A 20,790-nucleotide genomic window follows, 5' to 3' on the forward strand; every position below is an offset into this window, starting at 1 on the left:
CGTTTCTTTTACACACTCCATACACCCATTTGCAACCCAACCCAACAACCACAAACTACATCAGGATCACTGTTAAAATACTACTGCTAGTTGTAAAGAGTTATAAGAGTAAAAACAGAGGTATAACTATACGTGCTGCCAAACTAATTCATCTATTATACACCCACCATCCATTAATCACTGCTTTTTGTTTGTAAAACGCTGGTTACTCACACATTCAAACCTACAATATTGAGATCAGTCGTGACGGCTGCGAAGTCTTTATTGCTCCCCCAGCAAATAAAACTTCACCACAGCAGGAGAGAGAAATACGAACCAGTAACACACTGGGCTTTTTCACACCAGCCGATGGTTCCTTCTACACCCCCTTAATTTCTAAAAATGGCTTCTTCCCTCCACATCCCCCTACCCAGCGTAGGTGCATTTATGCCAGAGTGGGCTCTGCTGTGCCTTTTCTCTTCTGAGAGAAAAACCAGAACAGTCTGGACTTGCCAGACTTGGTGAAAAGCCATAGTATAGATGCTGTGTTTAGTGGCACTTCTTAGCAAGTGTTGTAAATGACTGGCTGAGTGGAAGGCACCCCTCTGTGATGTGTGTGTTCCTGAGCTCAGATGTGCGATAACACACGAGGAGGAACTGCTTATATAAAAATCACAGTATATAATTCCATTTATTTACATATTTATTATCTTCTTCTTTTTGATTTTGGCCATTTTAGATGCGATTACCAATCCGAAAATTTGTAAAAAAAAAAAAAAAATTTTAAAACACAAAGTAGAAACCTAAAAGTTAAAATAAAATTTGAGTTAGCACATAGTTACAGAGTTAAAGCTGAACCCAGTTCAAAAATCTACGGGGGTGGGGGGGTTGTGCAGGCAGTAATTAAAGCCAACAAACTGAAACACAGACTTGAGATCAGCTGTATTACAGTATATTAGGAGATTTTGGCCAACATACTCTAGTTAAGTAGTTCACTTGGTAAAGGGTTCATTCTTACACCAGTAAGTAAGGAAGATGTGAGCACATACAACAGACTTGTCCCTTTCTGTGGCCAGGCTTTCAAGAAAGCCGCTGGTGTGTACCACACACTATCCCTCATCACAAGATACACACTGCTCAGATAGGTTTTTTTTAAAGATACATCCTGTGCTTATGGAACTTAACATTTTAGTCTCCTGTTACAGTACATTTTGGATGGCTTATAAAGCTTAAAACAAGCACCTTTCAGTAAACATTGCACTTCTAACATGTTTTCAGACTAATTAGCTAATTAACTTTTGAGCACAGGTTATTTTAATGACCAACATATATTCCCATCAGTCAGCTCAGGAGGTGGATGATGTGCTCTTTACTCAGCACCAATGTTAACAAATTGCTTTTTGCTCTTGGATTTAAAACTGTATTCGCAGTTCAAATGTGCCAGAGCAGGGTTTACATCGTCTCACTCCGCCTGCCAACCTCCCATGTGAAGCATTAGTTGTGCTGATTTATCTGAACTTCATATGGGAAGCTTTGTGTAAACACATAATATGGTTGTGTCCTGTTGAAACCAAAATGTTGACAGGTTTCTATTGCAATTTCTATTGCAGTTTATTTAATTGACTTACTTCAGAAAAACACATAACACTTAACAGAATATATAAGTTTAAAACTTGTCCCTTAGTTTTTTAGTTGGAATTTCAATAATTTCTTACTAACTTAAAAAAGAACAGAAAAGTTACTCAATTAATATTTGCAAACATCAGACAGAGTTTTGATGTTTCTTTTTGTGTAAATTGTTTTCAGAAATGGTTGAGAATGGGTGTGAGGGTGTTTTATCCCTGAAATGAATAATAAACAGGGAGTGTTATTGATTTACTGTGGGAGAAGCCAATGGGGACTGCTAAGAATGCATAATTTAAGACAGAACAGTCGGTGATACTGTAAAACCAGGATTTTAGACTCATCATTTCTGTCTTCTGCAGCAAACTCCATGTAGAGTATGGCCTCATTTGCAGCAGTTTATATAGGGCTGTGCAAGGCTTTTTCAAACACTGCCTCACTCAGCATTTAATCCCAAGTGAACTGCTCTATTTTCCTTCACGTCTTTTTATGCCACCTGTCTTGAAGCTAGAAAAAAAAAACCAATAGTTCCGATAAAGAACTTTGCCAGGAGAACAATATCATTCTGTTAAAAGTGCAATGTGACTTTTGGAATTACCACCAGGTTATCAGGTGGGATTCTTTTATTCATTTCCAAATCACAGTGGTGCGCTGCAACGCAGCTTCGGCCAGATTACCACAACTTTCTCACCTCAACTTCAAATAATTGGCTTCAACTGAACCTGCTGTGCTGTCCCACTTCCCCTCTGTGAGGGCGGGAGTCTGGATTCATTATATTGTGGTTTCTAAGGGTCATCAAATGTTTTTTCAAGTAAACGTTATGATTGAGCTCTGGTATTTTGGGGTAAAAAGAAAAAATCCAACAAATAAAATAAAATTATTCTTTAAATTATTCAACATTAGAGAGTTTAAACTATAATATAAGACCAAACAAGAAATAATATTTTTGTTCTTTCTACTTTTGGATGCACAACTTTTGTCTCTTCTAGCAAAAAACATCAACTTTTCACATTTTATACAACAAAACAGCAGGCAGTGTAATTGTATTTATATTTACCTCTGTATTAGCCTAATGCGGTTTCTCAGTCCTAAACCCATAGTAGTAAGTATTCAGTATATTTAGTTATATTCCATTAAAGCTCATAGCTAAATATTTTTGTTTATTGAGTTTTGAGACTTGTGTTTGCTCCTTTGGCTGGCTTAATATTGATTGACCCTTGTGTGTTTCCAGAAGGGCAATAAGTTATCAAACTCCTCGGGGGTAGCAATAATGTTAACATAAACTTGCTGTCAGATACTTATTTTGAGTTCATGCTTCTCACTGTCCTCAATCTTTTTCTTTGTCTGGAAATAGACCTTTTGCTCCTACGTATGGTTTATATTGTGATACAATAAGTGTTAAAGAAAACTTCCTACCAACTTGTTTTATGAGACTGAGCTTCTTTTAGGAATGCCATTTATCTCCTTTATCTACGATCTGCTTCATTCCTCGGAGTTCTTATATCTTTAGGATTTTATCTAAAGCTGCTGATCTTATTTGGAGAAATGTGTGCTGTGCCCATTACTCTGACACCAGAAATGTTTTGCACTTTATTTCTGCCTTGGTCTGTGTATCATATTTATACATTAACAAGCACTGTAACAATTAGCCATGCTTTCAGTGCTGACTCCATACAACTTTGTTTCCTCATACGTACAAGCTGCACTCAGTTCATATTCAGTTTAGTAATGTTTATTCCTTGTAATTTGTGTTTCAGCTTTGAACCTCCTGGTCCCTTATCTACTGGGATGTCCTGTGATGTGCAGGCTATTTTCCAACCAGTGGTTAGTACTTTCACTGCTTCTTGTAGACATGGCAGCTATAATATTAAGATCTGAGACGCCCTCAGTGTATCAGAACTGATAAGACATCCGGTCTTAATATTTTAAAGACTGTCGTTTTAGTTCAGCTCCTAATTCTCAATGTTAAACCTAAAAAGAATTAATTTTTGAAGCCCATACAAAATTCCCATACAAATATGAGACAGTGTTCTTTAAGTAATTACACAGAGATAAATGAAACCGTGATCCTCTTTGTCTTTATATGCAGGTTTGATCAAAAATACCTGCTCCTTTCTTTAGTTGAGCTGACTTAAAATGCCAGATGGCACACCTCCATGGGCATAAAATGTTTTTTTTCTTTCATTCTTTCTTTTTTTTAACCAGTGTTATTTTTTTAAGCCAGTGAAAATTCATTTACTTGCCCATTTTTGTTCTGAGGTCATCTTTCATTAGTTTGATCAAATGTTGAACCCTGATTTTGGATTCCCAGGAAAACTTTGTACCATCACACAATCTCTGCAGATTAACGAGGACTTGGAAGGAGAGATTCAGTTTGCATCAACAGTGGGCCCTTTTTTCGTGCCCGTCAGATGCACCACAAAGAAATGTAATGTAAGTAGAGTGTTATGCAACCAACAGAAAGTTATTACTCATTACTTTAAACGACTAGTTTAATATTGGTCAATTTCCACATGTACGGTGTACATTTTATTGTTTAGTATAGTTGTAATGTGAAGCACAGAACTGAAAAAATTCAGTCATTTGGATGACAAGACATGGAGCTTATAAAAGTTATTGATTTATTAACTAGTTTGATACACAGGTAAAGTCCACAAAGGGAGAATTCTGAGGGCAATCTCCAAAACACTTGAGTAACATTTCAGGCTCCAACAGTGTAGCATAAACCAGAAACTAGGACTGGCTAATGGTCTTTTTAAGCCCTGTCTCTTTTCAAATAAATGTATCAATGTATGTAAGATCAAGGACAAAGGCTGACATCCCTTCACTGCATGCTAACTTGTGCATATGATTTTTCTCCTTTTTGTGTGAATATATTCCCTCTCTAGCCAGAAGTTGACAGCCAGTTCATTGACTTTGGTTCGCATGTCGTTGGCCAGACTATTTCACGGACTATCAGCTTGACCAACAAGGGAGCCCTGGCCACCCTCTTCAGCCTGGACACCTCCACACATCTCAGTCCAGAAACAAGCCATGTCCACATGTCATCCCAGGCTGCTGCCAACTCATGCTTGGTCAGAAATGGATACGAGCCCCAACAGTTGCTTTATTTGTCACGTCCTCTGAGAGAAATTTGATGACAGCAGTGAAATGTTTTTTTTCATGTCACAGTAACATTTTTGTTGCTTTTACATTAGATATTCCAGTGCCTTGTAATGTGATTTTGTAATGAATGAAATGGCAGATAAAAGTGTAAAATTAAAATTATTTGTGTATTAAAGGCTTTAGCAGAGTTCTATTTATATGTGTAAACATGCTGTTCAAAACTACCATGTATAAAATCCAATAATATGATTTTTTTTTGCTAACAGGAGACATGCAGTGAAAACACAGCATCCAGCAACCACACAAGCTCAGCTTCCACGGATGCTGAAAAAGTCGAACCCAAACAGCAGAGTCCAGAGTGCTCCGGAGAATCCCAGCAACCTGGTAAAACTATTGTGGACTGTTTAGATAATAGATGTCCATTTTAGGTGGAACTAAAGTTCTGAAAGATCTCAGGCTGAATCGTGTGTCAGGAATAAATGAAAAGACACGACCTTTCTCAACATGTAACTGATCGGTTCCCGTTTTCCTGCACAAATAACATGAATAAGTACAAACACGGACATAATTTAGTTGTTTATTACACTAAGCATGCTTCCTTTGAAAATTGGAAATTCTGATTTTCTTTTAGCATTGTTTGGAGTTTGACATGTAGTTTAGTAAATAACAGTAATGTTAATAAATGTATTGGTGTTCTTTTTTAAATTTTATCAAATTTAATCTGGTTTCAGTAAAAATATTTTATTTCGGTTTATTCCTGCACACCTACTGATATTCTAGTAAGCTTTAAATTTTGTTTAGCAGATGGCAAAGATTAGCAGATTAATAATATGTAGTTCAGCATACTGGTGTACCTGTTTACAGAATCATGGTGGATATTAGTTGTGTTTAGATATAATTTTGTAAAGCCTCAAATCTGCATAAAACAATTTATAAAAAAATGAGAAGAGAGGAGTAACAGCATCTCCTCATTTATCTCTTCCTGCTAGGACATAAGGTCCTTGTAAGAACAATGTATGGAAGGGCACACACAGAAAGCACAAAGTTCACCTTGCTCTCACAGCTGCTAAAAAGCACACATCTCCTCTTTTATGTTCCTCCACATCTGAAATCTTCATCGCTGCGCTCAGCACTCCACCACTGATGCTTTGATAAGCTCTTCAGTCGTGTGCTTCTGCTCTGCTGTGCTGCTCTGTCCCTGTTTTTTTACTTCTTTCCATTCACAGTTGTAGGGCATTCCTCTTTAATGCTGAACTCATTTTTAGCCCGTTGGTGCTGCAGTTTTTAACTCAAGCTGACAGCGGTTCATGTTTTGCGTGCAGTAGATCTGGTACGTAAAAGAAGAAAGGTGTGACCTTTTAGAGCAAAACTATTTACACAAAACAAAACTAAGTCTACACATCAAGTAAAAAACAAAACAATGGACAACTACAGGACCAAATTTTGGTTATGTACTATTTATCATATTTACTACAGACTCATATTGTTTTTATGGCCTTGATTTTAGCGAGTTGGCTGCTCCTATATGGAAGTTGGTCAATTACTTGTAAAACGATCAATTATAAGGTTTTATGCTGTGTGAGTTTGAGTTTGAGTCTCTGTCTTTATAAATTGTTGGGTTTTTTTCAGAGAAAGGTCCAGAAGCTGTCCTTGAGACTTGTCTGTCCTCGGATGGGGACACACAAAGAGACCAGACCCCCTCAGATTCTAGTGACATAAGACTAGGACTAGTAAGTACAGATAAAAAAAAAATGTTTTAAGAATATTTTAAAGCAACACGTTTATATTCATGTTTTTAATAACTGTGAAAGCACATTTAGTATGTTTCTGTTGCTGGCAGATAAAATACATTATAAATATATAATTTTGCTTGATTTTTCTTTACAAATACACCAACACAATGTACCCATACTGTAAAATGATCATCATCTACCTCAGATTTTATGCACTGGTTGTTTTCTGAGGAGTCCAAACTCAAAGTATCTGTCAAATACATTTACATAGCCTTTGGCCAGCATACACACTGTAAATATTCATGCAATTGTTGCTATTTCTAACCATTGTTACTGATGTTTTAAACTGAAATTGACTGTTTTAGTGCAACAGCCCTGAGCTAATCAAAGTTTTCATTTTATAAAGCTCACAGTTTCTGTTATCAGACTGTTCTGAGCCAAAACGAAACAAGTTTTGTTTGTGGCACAGTCAGTGGTGATGTTAGAGAGGAAGCAGTGGAGAAACTGAAAGATGTAGCCTTCCCTCAAGAATTCATTTTCTGACTAAAGTCTATAAAAAAGAATACATTTGTGTGGTTCTTTTATCCGAAGGGCCCACAGTGATCTGTTCAGTAGATCATAATCAATTCTAGATGTAATGATGGCGTTTCGTTGCCACTGTCTGTCTGTAGAGGACACTGACTCTGTTTTGTTTTTAGCAGTGATGCTGTTTGTGCCTCATGCCTCATGTGAATCTGTGAAGTTGGTCAGGGTTCATTAAATTTCTCTAGCAGGGGTCTAATGGTGCATCACCTCTCCCTCTGTGCTTATTCTGTGTGTGTTGCATCCGTCTTTATGCCCTTGGCTGTGATGTTGTCATTTTGACTGTTGAAAATTGGTGTCTTAAATGGCAGATTATTTATCAAACTATCAGGGCCGCACAATATTGAGTCACTTGCTGCGTCATCTAGAAACTATGGCATATTCATTTCTTTTGTTTTTATTATGGCTCTCGACTCAATGGTGTTATTTAGAGGAGCACACAGCTTCTCTGTTGTATTCAGTGTAATGTTGCATCCTCCACTGCAGTGATTTCATTTTATCTACAGTGACTTTAGTTTTATGTGATCTACTGGGTAACTGATGCTGTTGCTAATAAAAACTAAAAGGAATAATTAATAAATGGGCTGCACATTTAGCTGAGAACACCTTCCCTTATGCTTGTGGTACACACGAAAAATAGGCTTCGTAATGAAACTTGATATATCTTGCAGATGAAATGCCTGAGACGCGTTCTAATCTCCTGTTTATGCTCTAATCTGGTAACGTAGGATCTGAATTCAAACCAGACTGTCCCACAAACTACTACACATATGAAGCCGGCCTAAGTTTGCAAAACTACAACTCCTCTGTGCTCTAAACAGCAGCTGAATTAGGACCATGTATTTGTTTACTTTTAAAAAGTCTCAACATTTTACTGATTTTTCATGTAAAATTTTATATCTTTTACTTATATGGAACTTTATTTTTGGATTAAATGTGTTCCTGTCATGTTTGATGTTTTTCTGCTCAGGTTAGAGAAGGAGAGATTGGACCATTTCAGAGCATCAAACTGGATGTTGTATTTACGCCAACCATTCCAGGAGTGACCGAACTGCACTTTGTCATCAACTTCTCTGACAAAAACACCCAACCAGTAAGATAGTATTGTTCAAAGTAAAAAAAAAAACATTCCACATTAATAATAACTGCTAGAGTTATTTTCTGTTTGCTTTCTGTGACTGTGAACTGCTTTAAACAGATCCCTGTCCTGGTGAGAGGTGTGGCGGTCAGCATCCCTGTATGGGTGGTTCAGCCCAATGTTGACCTGAAAATATGCATGTTTGACCGCCTTTATCAAGACAGTATCATGGTCCAAAGCAGGTGGGTCCCAAAGCCTCGAAATATTAATTTTGACAATTTCTGCCAAAATTCATGTATTATCATTTTGTAATTTTTCTAAAGTAATATTAAACTAAAAACAATTCAAGCCAAATTACATAAACACTTTATTGTGATCTAATTTCACAATTAATAGTACCACTCTTCTGCATGATTTCAGAAAAGATAATTATATCCTAATAAATAATTAAAGAGGCTTGAAAACCTTTAATGAGTTGACTGGAGAAATGAATGGTTGTTGTTTTTACATGTTGTCATACTCAAGACGTGCTGCTGATGGAGCATGCTGACTTTTCTGCTAAAAGCAAGACTAAATCTCCTTCACATACTCATCTTCTGCAAGAAGAGGCATTTTCACTGAACAACAGCTTGTGGAAATCCCTTAAAAGTGACAAAGAATTCTTACATTTCAGTCCAATATTAAACTCTCCAACTATTCTTAGAGCCAATGAGCGCAGTGAGATATTCAACAAATGTGCAGATGAAATAAAAATAGAGATGCAGCAGATAGATGTTCATAAACAGATGATGATGTAAGGGACCGAGCAGTAAGCTCCCACTCCCACAGCCCAATGCTGAATGTTTTACAACAGCATCGAACCAAAGTAAATCCTTTTTGATTATGGATGTGATACATTTTCACCAAAGGTTAAGAATACACCATTGGGGGGGGGGCAACATTTGCAGAATTGTGCTCCATCACCTGGGCAGTCATTGTGTCATATCATGTGGGGGAGGGAGTGTGTGTGGGGGGCAGGGGATTTGTGACAACTGCCATCTGGTGCGCTGACACACCAGCACATGTGACAACATGATGATGACAGTGTGTCTGTATGAACTGCAGCTTTTCAAGTAAAGAAACGCGAAAGCTTGGACCAGCAGACTATGCAATATGTCACTCTGCCACCAAGACAATAATCTGAATACAAAATAGCTTGGCAGGTTGTTGGGGGGGGAACAATAAGGGAGCTGCTGCTTTCATCGCTTAATTTGTCACTTTTTGTCTTTGAATAGATAGATATCCCACAAGCACTCTTTAGTTTGTGACAGATTTGTTAAAAGAGGAGCACAAAGCATGATTGAATGTGTCTATCTTGCCTGTGTGCCATGGATTTAAATATCTCTCCGGCTAATTGGAAGCACTTTTTTGAAGAGGCTTTAAGATGCGCAGTTTTTTTTTTTTACTTTTGCTTGTGAGCCAACCATTTGAAGATCCTGAACACATTTGGCAGCGTTTTTCATTTTCATGTTTGAAACAGTCAACCTGGACTTTGAAGCCTCCACTGGCACCAGCTTGAAGGTTAAGCATTATTCTTTCCCAAACTCAGGCCACAAAAACCCAACCAATCTGTTTTTTGTTTTTCTCTTTCACAAACACTTCTGTTCTTGGTTTGTATCTGACTGCTGTATTTCAAATGTACCAGCTATACCTCATCTGAATGCACTTTGAGTCTTTTTAGCTGGTCTGAGACATGGGATGGGTTGTTAATGTTGATTGTAGTTTTTTACTCATGAAAACATAAACACTACTGCTTACAGATGATCAAGTCTTCAAGTTTATTATTTTGAAGTATGAGTTGCATTATGGTCGTGAAGTGGACAGTACTGCATTGTCCTGTCAGTTGGCTGTTCAGAGTATTTCTGTTTTTAAGGCTTGGCATCCCATGAGACTCTGGAGTGCAGGTAGAATAAATAAGCTAAGCCATCTGGGCCTCTTCAAGAAAAGCCAGAGGCTGTGAAAAAAATAGAAAACCCAATTTCTGCATGTGTTCCTTATGTATTTATAAGAAAAAGAGAACCCTTAAGACTTCTTTACTTGCATAGCATTTTACCTTTTGCTTAGCTGTCGAAAATGTTGATACGTATATGAAGACATCCCAAAATCAAGGAAAGAAAAGAGGTAAAAAGTGTAGAGAAACTAAGCAAAGGTTATCAGCAACCTGAACATTTAAGATGTAAATTGCTTCAGAGTAGGAAACAAAACTCAACAAGATTGCAAAGCTAATTGACTAACCAAAACCAAAATAAATATCTAAAAATGTTGTGATTATTTATTCTTCTACAGTTTGTGATTTTTTTAAGAGCAGGACATGGAGCATTATTATTATTATAGCATTAAAATTGCTTTAACTGAATTTAATAAGCTTATGGGTTTTAAAACATCTTCAGAAGGTGTATGGTTATGGCCAATAGTGTAATAAAGTCTTTCCTGGGTTATTTTGTTAGAATCTTATCTACTGTCCTTCAAAAAGTCAGTATTTGGTTTGACATATTCAACTGTATCTCCAACAATTACTGCAATGTCTTCAATGATCCTTTATCCAAAAAAAGCTGTTTATAGGGAATGCACCAACTATACTTCTTACATGATTAATCATTTGTTCAAGAAAAAAAATAACCAAATCCTGCCAGTAAAAGTGGGCAACTTAGCTAAATGCCCCTGTCAGTTAAAGTGCCTGATTGCACAAAATGATTATGCATCCGTAAATATTCCTCGGAGAGTTGTTTGAAGGTTATCGTTTAGTAGGGGTAAAGATAGTGCCTTAATATGTCCCAAATGTCCCTGCTTGTCCTTGCCTCAGGGAAGCAACCATCTGGTTGACCCGACTATTTAAGTGGGTCGTTTAAATTGAGGGGGGGGAATCAAAAACTGAAGACTCCCGCCGTATACTCGGCTCATGGCTCATCTGTGTGTCATTGAAGATGATAGCAAACACAAAAATGTTATCACATATATCTCACCTTCAGTAAACACTTCTTTTCAGCTTCTTTCACCATTTGTGAAGGTGTAACTTGCTGTTGGATGTGTTAAAGAATTCCCAGAATGAAGAGCCATTTATATTACAAGCTGCTTTTATAACTAAGGTTTGTAGGCACTGGTACAGTCATTAGAGATCCTGGAAATAAGACTTGAACTTGGGGTTATTTCTTCATAAAAAGGCAATTTTATAGGTGTCTTTTAAAAAATAGAACCTCTGTCAACTGTTTTTGTCTTGTGTTTGAGCAATATGACATTTTTATGTACTTTATTAGATAAAGTCTTTTATCCCTGCATAATTCATAGATCAGTGTTAAGTGGCTTAACAGACAAACAAAACAACACAGCAACTAAAAAAATTCTTCTAAAACTATTAATTTTTTAAACTAAAATGTGTGGAAAATCAGCCAAAGTCCAATGAAACACTTTGAAAGATATTAGAAAAGCCTTAAGAAATATTGATTAATGTCACTGATCCTCTTGGAAGTAAATTATGAATAAAAAAGGGATGACTCAAGACTTTTTTACATCACTGCATGTCACCAGTACATAACATCAGTCACCCGACAACATTTCCTCCAGTGAAGTCATGATACTTGTTAAAAGTGGTAAAGTAAAAAGTTTCTATGAGCAGAAAACTACAGTTTTAAACATCGGCTAGTCATTACTGCACAGACTGTCCCGCAGATCCTCCTCCCTGTAAGAAAACCTTTTGTGAATAAGCGTAGTGCTAACGAAGGTATGCTTACATTACAGGGCAAGCACAGCTTTGAAACTGACCTTCGAAGTTTGCCCAGAAATGAGGAAACACATGGAGGTCCTACCGAAGACCGGCTTCATCCAGGCTCAGTCGAGCTTTAACGCTCATTTGAAATTCATGCCAAGGTAAGGAAGGACACATAGAGGCTGCCGTGATAATGTAATTACTTGAGCAGTGGTAATCTGATTGTTGAGATTTTGTTGTCCCTGTCAGGAAAGTGCAAACTATTTCTCTTCAAAGGAAGATTCATACTGAACTTGCATGCCGACAGTCTTGTCAGCTTTAACGCCCTGCCTCCTCGACAAGGAAAACTTAAGTTTTCTTAAAGAAAGCTCAGCTGTGGATGTAGACACGGTGCAGATAAAAAATGTAACCCTCCAAATTTTAGTCTCAAATGAAGTGGATGATCTGGTTATCATTTATCAGCTTGTATTTTCTCCAAAAATAACTTCTTTGTTTTTGGAATGCCAGGTTGATTCTAACTATGAGAAATAAAATGGTAGCCAAAAATGCAAACATAAGCTTATAAGAGCAGCTGTTTATTTAATTTGTTTGCGCTGACTACAGTTGGTTACTTGTTTAGCTCGGTGGTTAAATGTTAACTTTGCTTTTTGAGAGGAATCAGCATAATCTTACAGAGCCATAAAAGGCAAATATTTGCATCCAGTCAACAGCCAGTATGCAAGAGTTTCTTTATCGCACCTGCACTGTGAGCACAGGAGCATAAAGGCTTCTGATAATGGTGTCTAATGACTTTGAAGGACCTGGTAATTCTTTCAACAACATTCCAGGCTCTATATTTAGATTGAGAGGCAGAAGTTGAACTGCGGTTTGAAAGCGAGAAGAGCGGACAGGGGACCCCCAGGGCGAATGTGAGAGGTGTGCAGTATGTAAAACCTCTGCGTGGGAGGTTCTCTGCCCACCCTCTGTTGTTTTTCTTTTTCCTTTCACTTCAGCAGCTTTGTGTATTGATAGCTGGGCTCATTTATTTTTTTAAAAATATAAAGAGAAGTACATTTTCTTTACATAATGATAATAAAAAGGTTCAGGGCACACACTAGTCGTCGTTCAGTAGGGGGACCAGAGAGAAAAGTGGGAAAATGTCAGTAATCTGTCATAGTGAATCAGCAGAAGTTTTAATGCTAGGATTAGAGTACAGCTTTACTCGTGCTGCTGCTGCTGCTGCTGCTGAGATGCTGCATCGTTCAAGCACCAACATAACTACAGCTTCCACCCCCTCCCTACTCCCTCTGTATCACACTTTTTCTCTCTGGGTTGTCTTCTCCCACTCTTTCTCTCTCTCTCTCTCTCACTTCTCTTGTTTTTTGACCTCTCACCTCTGTATTTAGCTATACCTCTTTCTCTCGTGAGTTTCTCCGTGTTTGTGTACTTCTTTTCGAACTCCACATTTATTATTATCAAAATGCTTCCCTCTCTGCATCCATCATTACCATTGTTTTTATGCTGGTTGCGATTCAGCTTACATAACCTACGACACCAGACCCAGTTCCCTGTGCTCTTGCTGTCCACGCTTGTTCTGTTATCATCGTTATAATCATTAGTTTTGTCATTTAAGATAACATCACATTCACTTAATGTATGAGAAGCAAGTCTGACCGCAGAAATTCCTCCTTCAGTAAGTTGATAACCTCAGTGGCTGTTCTTTATTTGTTCCATTTTGTTTTGGTGATAGAATTGATTTGATAATAAAGGCTCTGTCTCAGACTGTATAAATGGTAATTGGACGGCTGGCACATCAGAAAGGAAATATACCAGCTATAGGAATTGCATGACAGTTTGTCAGAGAAGTCATTTGGCTTGGGCGAGGGTTTATTATATGATGAGGAAATGCAAGCAATGCATTATCTTGTTTTATAGTGGACTATAAAACCGACGTCATACAGTTAGTTTAGTTGTCCTTTTTTCTTGTTGCGTTTACTTTGCCAGAGTTGCCTGGATACAAACTGAGAAAACCTGAAAGGACTGCGTTCTCGTTTTTGTTTTGAAGTCTTTAAATGCATTTTCTTCCTTTAACTAAACTGAAACCACAGTATTAACAAACATTTTTATCTTATCTAAGAACAAAACTGAGCACCTCCAGATTTATTCTTTGTCCAAATAAAGTTCTAAAAATGCAAGCTGATGGGTTTTTTTCAGCTCCTTGGAGACGAGTCATGTCTGCTGTGATCTCTGGCTTGAGATGTTGCTCACCTTCATCAGAGTTGCCCTCACGATGACTCTTGACCCTCGGACGATGTTTGAAAAAAGCACCACTCTAAATTTACTGGTAAAAAAAAAAACAAACTTTTTTTAGGCAGCCTTTCACTTTTCTTTTTTCTTTAATCTGAAACCTGCAGGTGAGGAAGAGGATAAAACAGAAAAATATTAACAGACGCTTTTAGAAAGACTGGATCGAAATTTCATTCAAGCTTGGTGGAGCACTTTGTAGGTTCAAGTAACGTCAAAGGAAGTCTTCAAACCTTAAATGTGAAGATTGTTGCTAACAAAAAGTGCTCCAAAATGGTGCTTTCAAACATTTGTGACATGGCTGTTATGGTTAAATTAAATACATAACACAAAACAAAAATAGAAATTAGAAAATCTGTTTATAGCATTTTTATTATTACTATTGTCTTTTATTTACAGCCATAAGAAACTTACAGGTTAACTAATCTGAAATTAAGTAAATAATAATAAATCTGAAATTGGGCTCATTTTTTAAAGAAATGATTGACTTAAAACAATATTCAGTGATTTACTGTCATATTTTCATGAAGTTAACGTTAGTACTGCTTTAGCTGTACAGTAAAAGAAAACTAGTAAGTTATAAATAGCTACATTTGTAGCTGATAAAAACCTTTTTGCTTTGATTAACACCCTAAAAATACAAGATAGTTTCACTGCAGCTGTTATTGTTGTTGTTTTTCTTCTGAAGGAATGGAATTACAGCTTTATAAATTGGTAACAAAAAATGTCTTTATATCTGCGGGTGATAGAATATAATTTTTTTTATCCAGATAAAAAGTTTAAGGTCTTTAAGTGGAATAATGAAAGTAAGTCATATCGAAGGACCTTTTAGGTTTTAACCTCACTAAGACCTGAGTCAACATATGTGTGTGCCAGTCTCATGTGTCGAGGGCACCTGGGCTTCTCATCAGTTCACAGAGCGTCAGGGATTTATTGTTCAGAAAAAAGAAAGCTTCCATCTGTGATTTGATGATAATGTTAATACTGAGAGACAACAACGTGGGGTTACGTTAAGTCAGGCTTATAAAATATATTAAAAAGACCCTCAACGCCCTAAAGATCATCCATCATCCACAGCAGAATTTGACACTGTTCTCACTTCAAATGGAAAACAGGAATATGTGAAATTTATCAGCAAGCTGCGTTGTGATGGTTGGCTCTTCCTCTCCAATCTGCTGAGTTTTGCTGGGTTTTCTTTTGTTTTCATGCAGCGGCTGTGTGTCATTAAAATGGCACTGCCAATTCTCCTGGCCGGAGCACGATTGGATTTCCAAATCCTCATTATCTGCACTGCTTGGGCTCACTGTCACAGCCACACACATGCACACATATGCTGTTAAATCTGGATTCTGAAATGACTCATAGCTTTCATTCTTCACACAGGTGTTTGTGTCTTCTCTGCCCTCCTCGGGCTTCTGGGAGAGGGTGAGCACATTCTTGCTTCCTCCTCTGAAGGTTTGCGCTCAACCTGCCCACATCATTCAAGCTGCTTTCTCTTGCTTCATCCCTCTCTGCCTGTCTTCCTCCACCTTTATTTGTCACCATCCAGCCCACACTTTTCCCTCACACATCCGCAGCGTTGTTCTGTACGCTACAAAATTTAGTCTCCACGGCATCGAGAGCTGCGCCGTACATGTTGGTGTTCCTGTTCTGCTTGGAGGAACCTTCATTTGAAAGACAGCCGCCACGATTACATTGAATAGCTTTTTGTTTCACGTCATGCTCTTAGCATGATACTACGCTTGTTTGTGCAAATTTCTGTTTCTGAGAGCTTTTTTGTTTGCTAAATAATTTGTGTTTTCTTCTGACTGGCAGTTGGAGTTGTAATTAGTTGAAAAGTTAAGATTTTTCACAGATATATGCAAATTCAGGATTTGTGATTTTGATATGTTAGCTAACAAATGGTTGGTGTTGTTGGGATGATGTCCTTGTTTTGTAAAACCATGAAATCATGTCGCAGCTCTCTTTCTGTGAGGGATTCTTTAAGTTTTGGTTTTTCAGAGTAAGGTGAAAATGCCAAGCAAAATATAAAATATTAGCTTTTGTGCTTCACTTCCAAACCTTGCCTCCGGCAACATTTACCTAATCTAAGACACAAAAATACAGTTGTTTCCTTTTTTTTTTTTTTCTGCGTTAACCTCATGACAGGATCATTTGAATCGAATTGCTTGTCGGAGCGGTTTAATCTCTGAAGAGCAGGCAATGGGTCCCACCCCAGCAGCTCCAGCTGATAAAAGGGAGATTACAAGGATGATTTACTACAGATTACGCTGAACAGCTCCACCAGTGCTTTTTACTGCTAGCACATTGCTCACGTTGTTACCTGAAATTTAATGCGACTGTATGTTGCTTGAAAAATAATCAAACAAATGCTGTAACTGGTTTGATTATCACGTCTTTTAGAATTCCCACCATGGTCATTTACTGTCATTTTTACTCTATATAATCATATGGTCAAAACCCCAAAGCTTCCTAATCCGTAATCCTTTTCATAATCACTTTTTTTTTTTAATAATGAAGTAAAATCTAAGCAAGACACATTCAAGAGTAACATATATAATTTAAATAAACTATTTTTGCTCAGTCAAGTAATATCCTAAAAAAGCAATGTTCTTTTTTGGGGGGATTTTAATGGATTATAAATGGTCACAACCTCTTGTATTAAAGGTTTTATGGATGATCTTAGAAAAGACACTAGTGTTAAATTCTACTCAGTTATTTAAATGTTTTAGGTGAAATACTTTGAATGTATTCTTTACGGTTCTAAAGTTTAAACGACTATCAATCATCTTCTATCTTCCACTAATCTAAAATGTACCATTTAAAACTAAAAAAGGAGAATTACTGTGGATAATCTGGCTATCGAGAGGAAGAGTACACAAGTAAATCTGTCCAGGACACTGACAAATCTGAAGCACCATCCATCCACAAATTCTCCTGAACATATGGGTCTGGCGACGCCCCACCAGGCTTTTCCACTCTGCCCTGCCAAGCGAGTTCAAGAGTGACTCTCCAGCAGCGATTCTATTAGTAGGCAGTACAAGAGTGCTTCCTTAAATATACCCTCTGTGCTCATTTGTCAAGCTATGAAAGGAAAAAACAGATCTTTGTAACTGTAGATTTCATTTTGATCAGTGATGAAGCGATCTCTCTGGCTTTGAGCTCTGCAGCATGTTTGCAGTATATGGGTGAGGTTTTTGGAAATGTGAAACACAAACCTGTCTCACAAATATCTTTGTGTCAAGTTAAGGCTTGGTTGTTGTGCTTATAGAGAAAAAAAAAAAGAAACGCTGATGTGTGAAAAGCCTTTAAACCACTGACATTAACAAATTAGTTCTCAAGCCTTCAACCAGCATTAGGAGGGATATGAGTGAAAGGCAGTGAAGACAGTTAGTTGTCAGCCAAGAAAACTGAAAGGAAAACAAAAGCTAAAAGGGAGGGAAGTAAAAACGATGGACAAAAAAAAGGCGAACAAACTGCATTTAACATTTGACCACTGCTGATATGTTACTGAATCATGCACACACACATATGTGGTGTATATTGTGCTCTCGACTCTTGGTGATATTGAGGGATTGGAGTTTTACATAAGCTTGTGCATGACTGCTGGTCCTCTTTGAATCATACTTACGTCTCTCATCACCATGGCTACAACCTACAGTAGTGTGGAGGCGCACTCTTCATCTTTCTCTTGCTTTTTCTGGCAAGCCGATCCTCCATCCGTGGGTTAAAGAAAAGTAATGGGTCTTATGGGTTTGAGTCTTCATCTTTCTCTCCCAATTCTCAGGGGGGGCTGCAGCGTTTGACCGCTGATAGTTGGCATCTATTAAAAAAATACCTGTTGAAATCATTGTTGTAATTATTGTTTGATGAAAGCCATAACTGGTGTCTTTGCTCGCCTCTGCTCGCAGTTATGAAGATGAGGTTGTTCATATGAAAAAGCGCTGCTCTGCATGAATTTTTTTTTTCTTTTTGCTCTCATAGGCGTTCCCTCGCCAAAGATGCAGAGAATTTTTTTGACAAAGATACAGGAGTCCTTGAAGTTCCAATGACAGTGCAAGTTGCAGGCCAGGTTTGTACTATATTCTGTGTTTTACGCAGTACCTACAAGCTGCATTTAGCTCATAAGCAAACGCCGCTGTGATCTTGAAGACAGTATGCTCACTGTGCAGCACTGAGCTGGAGTCCTACTTTGTGACAAACAGAAGCAGAGCCACTGAAGGTTGTAACCTATTTTGCTGGTAACAAGCTAAAATTATCTCCCACCCTCAAGGCCCACTTACTCCATGGTTGCTAATAAGCCAAGCATAAAGGTAACCCCATATTGTTTGACTGAAAATGTCTTCATGAGCTCAAAAAGAAACAGGCAAGTGCATTTTAGACGTAAACTTTTTTATTTTGCAATGAGTTAATGATAAAATTAGGCTTTTTTTCCATTGTTTTTGAGAAGTCTTCTCACTTTGGCATTGTGTATTACTTTAAAAACTGCAATAATTGTAAGACACATCAATTATAAATATAAAGAACTCCAACAAGAAAATCAAAATTAAGTGTTTTGTTTGCTTCACTACTGTAACGTGAGTCTAAACTGGTTGTGAAATTAAAAACTGATCATGGTTACAAGCATGAACAACAATAAATGGGCTAACAGGGCTTAACATTTACAAAAGAGATAAGAAAATTACTGTCAAACAATATTTAAACAGATTGTTTCACATCTCGGTGAAATCTAGAACAGCAGCAGTCACAAGAAAAACACAGAATTCTTTTAAATGGGATCATTTTTCCAGTCCAAACCCAGCAGCAATATATTTCCTTTATGTTTATGGTGTTAAGTTGCAGCCGTTGAGACATTTGTGCTGCACTTTTGCCAGCTCTTTTCCTTTTCTTTTATTCCTGGATCTGATCTCTCATGTTGCCAAACTGTCACCTTCCTCTTACTCTCCAGCCATCCAGTAGTTTATGTCTCTACACGGACAAGAAAAGGAGAGGATTTAACCGTTTGTGGCTTCGACAAGAAGCCAAAAACGGAGCCAGCATGTTCCTGTGGAAAACCAAAGCTGTTGCCCCCAGCCCTGGGCCCTAAGCTCCTGGCAAAAAAGACTGGCATAAAAACACTCGCACACGCTCATGCTCTCACCGTTTGGTCAACAGACACCGCAGCAGCCAGGAAGGCAATGGCCCACGGTGACACAGTCATCTGCTGAGATCTGACTCAAGAAGACGTCATCTTAGGTCCAAAAAAACAAACAAATGCAGCCCACAAATTTACGAATGTTCTCTGTTTTTTTATCATTATTATTATTATTAAGCAATCAAATTAATGCTTCAGATTTAATGAAAAAACTAAACCAAACCTAAACCAATTCCCTCTATGAGCTCTGTTAATATAAAAAAAAAATACAAACATGTTGAGTCCCATTTTTAGACCTGGTGACAGGAGGCTGATTCATTACCGCAAACATGCTGAGACTAGTTTATTTTGGACACGTTATCCTGCTGCCTTAAATGTTCACTAGAGCTTAAAATTTGTAATAAGCTTCTGCTTAAAATAGTATCCAGCAGATGGACCGTTTTTCTCCTGCTTCAAAAACTTGTGAAGTATTTTTAAAATGCATATCTTCAGAAGAACCCTGTGGGGTTGGGGTTGACTGCAGGAAGACCTCAGATGGTTCAGAGATAGGAAACATCGTTGGCTTATGTCTGTTTTTCACATTTGATGAAAGCAGGAAAATATTGAGACAGACCAGCCAAGGAGAGAAAGGGAAGATGTCCCTGTGGGTCGGTGCTGGTATTTCATTTTCTACAACTCACTTTGAGCCAGAATTACGTATTTGATTGCACACAAACAAGCATCTTGTGGTTGCCCAGATATGAAGACTGGTAATCTGCATAAACACTCAGTTTCACATTGAAAAAAAATTAAGTTAAACTTGATTTTGTTAGATACTGTTCACACTGTGTGTATTTATAGAAGTGCAATTGGATAAAAGAGGTTTCTGTTCAGAATATTTGTGTGCTCTTTCTATTTTTTATTATGTAAATATTAAAAATGCAAATTTAAGACTTGAAAAGTATGAAAGTTCAACACCAATCGCAAAGTGATATGATGGTAAAAATTAAATTTAGGTAAATCTAAATAAAAAGTTGTGATGTACTTTTAAAAAAAGAGCATAAATAAATGTAAAAGAATAAATATTTTTCCTTGTTGTTTGTTAAACCAATCTACTAAAAGCTGGTCGTATGTTTTTTCTTTTTTTTAATATCCCTTTTAGTTCCAGCCCGCCCGTTTTACTGTCCAGGCAATTGTGACATCGTCAGATCTGCAGTTTGACCAGACTGAGATGGACTTTGGCTTCTGTTCCATCTTCCAGTCAGTCAGGAGCAGTGTTCTCCTCACGAACCTGTCCCTCCTGCCGCAAGACTTTGGCTTTTTGGCTGTTCCAGAGGTACTTCCTTAAATACCTCATCCTGTGTTAGGATCAGGGGTGGAAATTAGCACCCGCCACCGGCCAAATGCGGGTAAATATTTGAAGTGGCGGGTGAATTAGATCAACACACACGCCACTGTGGCGGGTTGGCAATTTGAACAGAAAAGGTGTTATTTATCCTCTTGACATATAGGGGGCAGCAATGTGCTCGAGTTGCTGCTGTTACGTCGAGCC

The 20,790-nt window shown here is 37.7% G+C and overlaps 1 protein-coding gene across 2 annotated transcripts in view; it reads left to right on the forward strand.

Moving 5' to 3' along the window:
- Positions 1 to 20,790, forward strand: part of cfap74 (cilia and flagella associated protein 74) — a 41,837-nt gene that overhangs the window by 9,403 nt on the left and 11,644 nt on the right. For both annotated transcript variants that reach the window (XM_017411198.3, XM_017411200.3), the window contains exons 15-24: positions 3,360 to 3,426; positions 3,946 to 4,035; positions 4,491 to 4,676; positions 4,974 to 5,091; positions 6,337 to 6,437; positions 7,993 to 8,115; positions 8,221 to 8,342; positions 11,875 to 12,003; positions 18,110 to 18,197; positions 20,401 to 20,574. In XM_017411198.3, the coding sequence (XP_017266687.2) occupies positions 3,360 to 3,426; positions 3,946 to 4,035; positions 4,491 to 4,676; positions 4,974 to 5,091; positions 6,337 to 6,437; positions 7,993 to 8,115; positions 8,221 to 8,342; positions 11,875 to 12,003; positions 18,110 to 18,197; positions 20,401 to 20,574 (1,198 nt within the window). The remainder of the gene's footprint in view (positions 1 to 3,359; positions 3,427 to 3,945; positions 4,036 to 4,490; positions 4,677 to 4,973; positions 5,092 to 6,336; positions 6,438 to 7,992; positions 8,116 to 8,220; positions 8,343 to 11,874; positions 12,004 to 18,109; positions 18,198 to 20,400; positions 20,575 to 20,790) is intronic.

This window comes from Kryptolebias marmoratus, linkage group LG8 (genome assembly GCF_001649575.2).
Source record: "Kryptolebias marmoratus isolate JLee-2015 linkage group LG8, ASM164957v2, whole genome shotgun sequence".
NCBI classification, from domain to species: domain Eukaryota; kingdom Metazoa; phylum Chordata; class Actinopteri; order Cyprinodontiformes; family Rivulidae; genus Kryptolebias; species Kryptolebias marmoratus.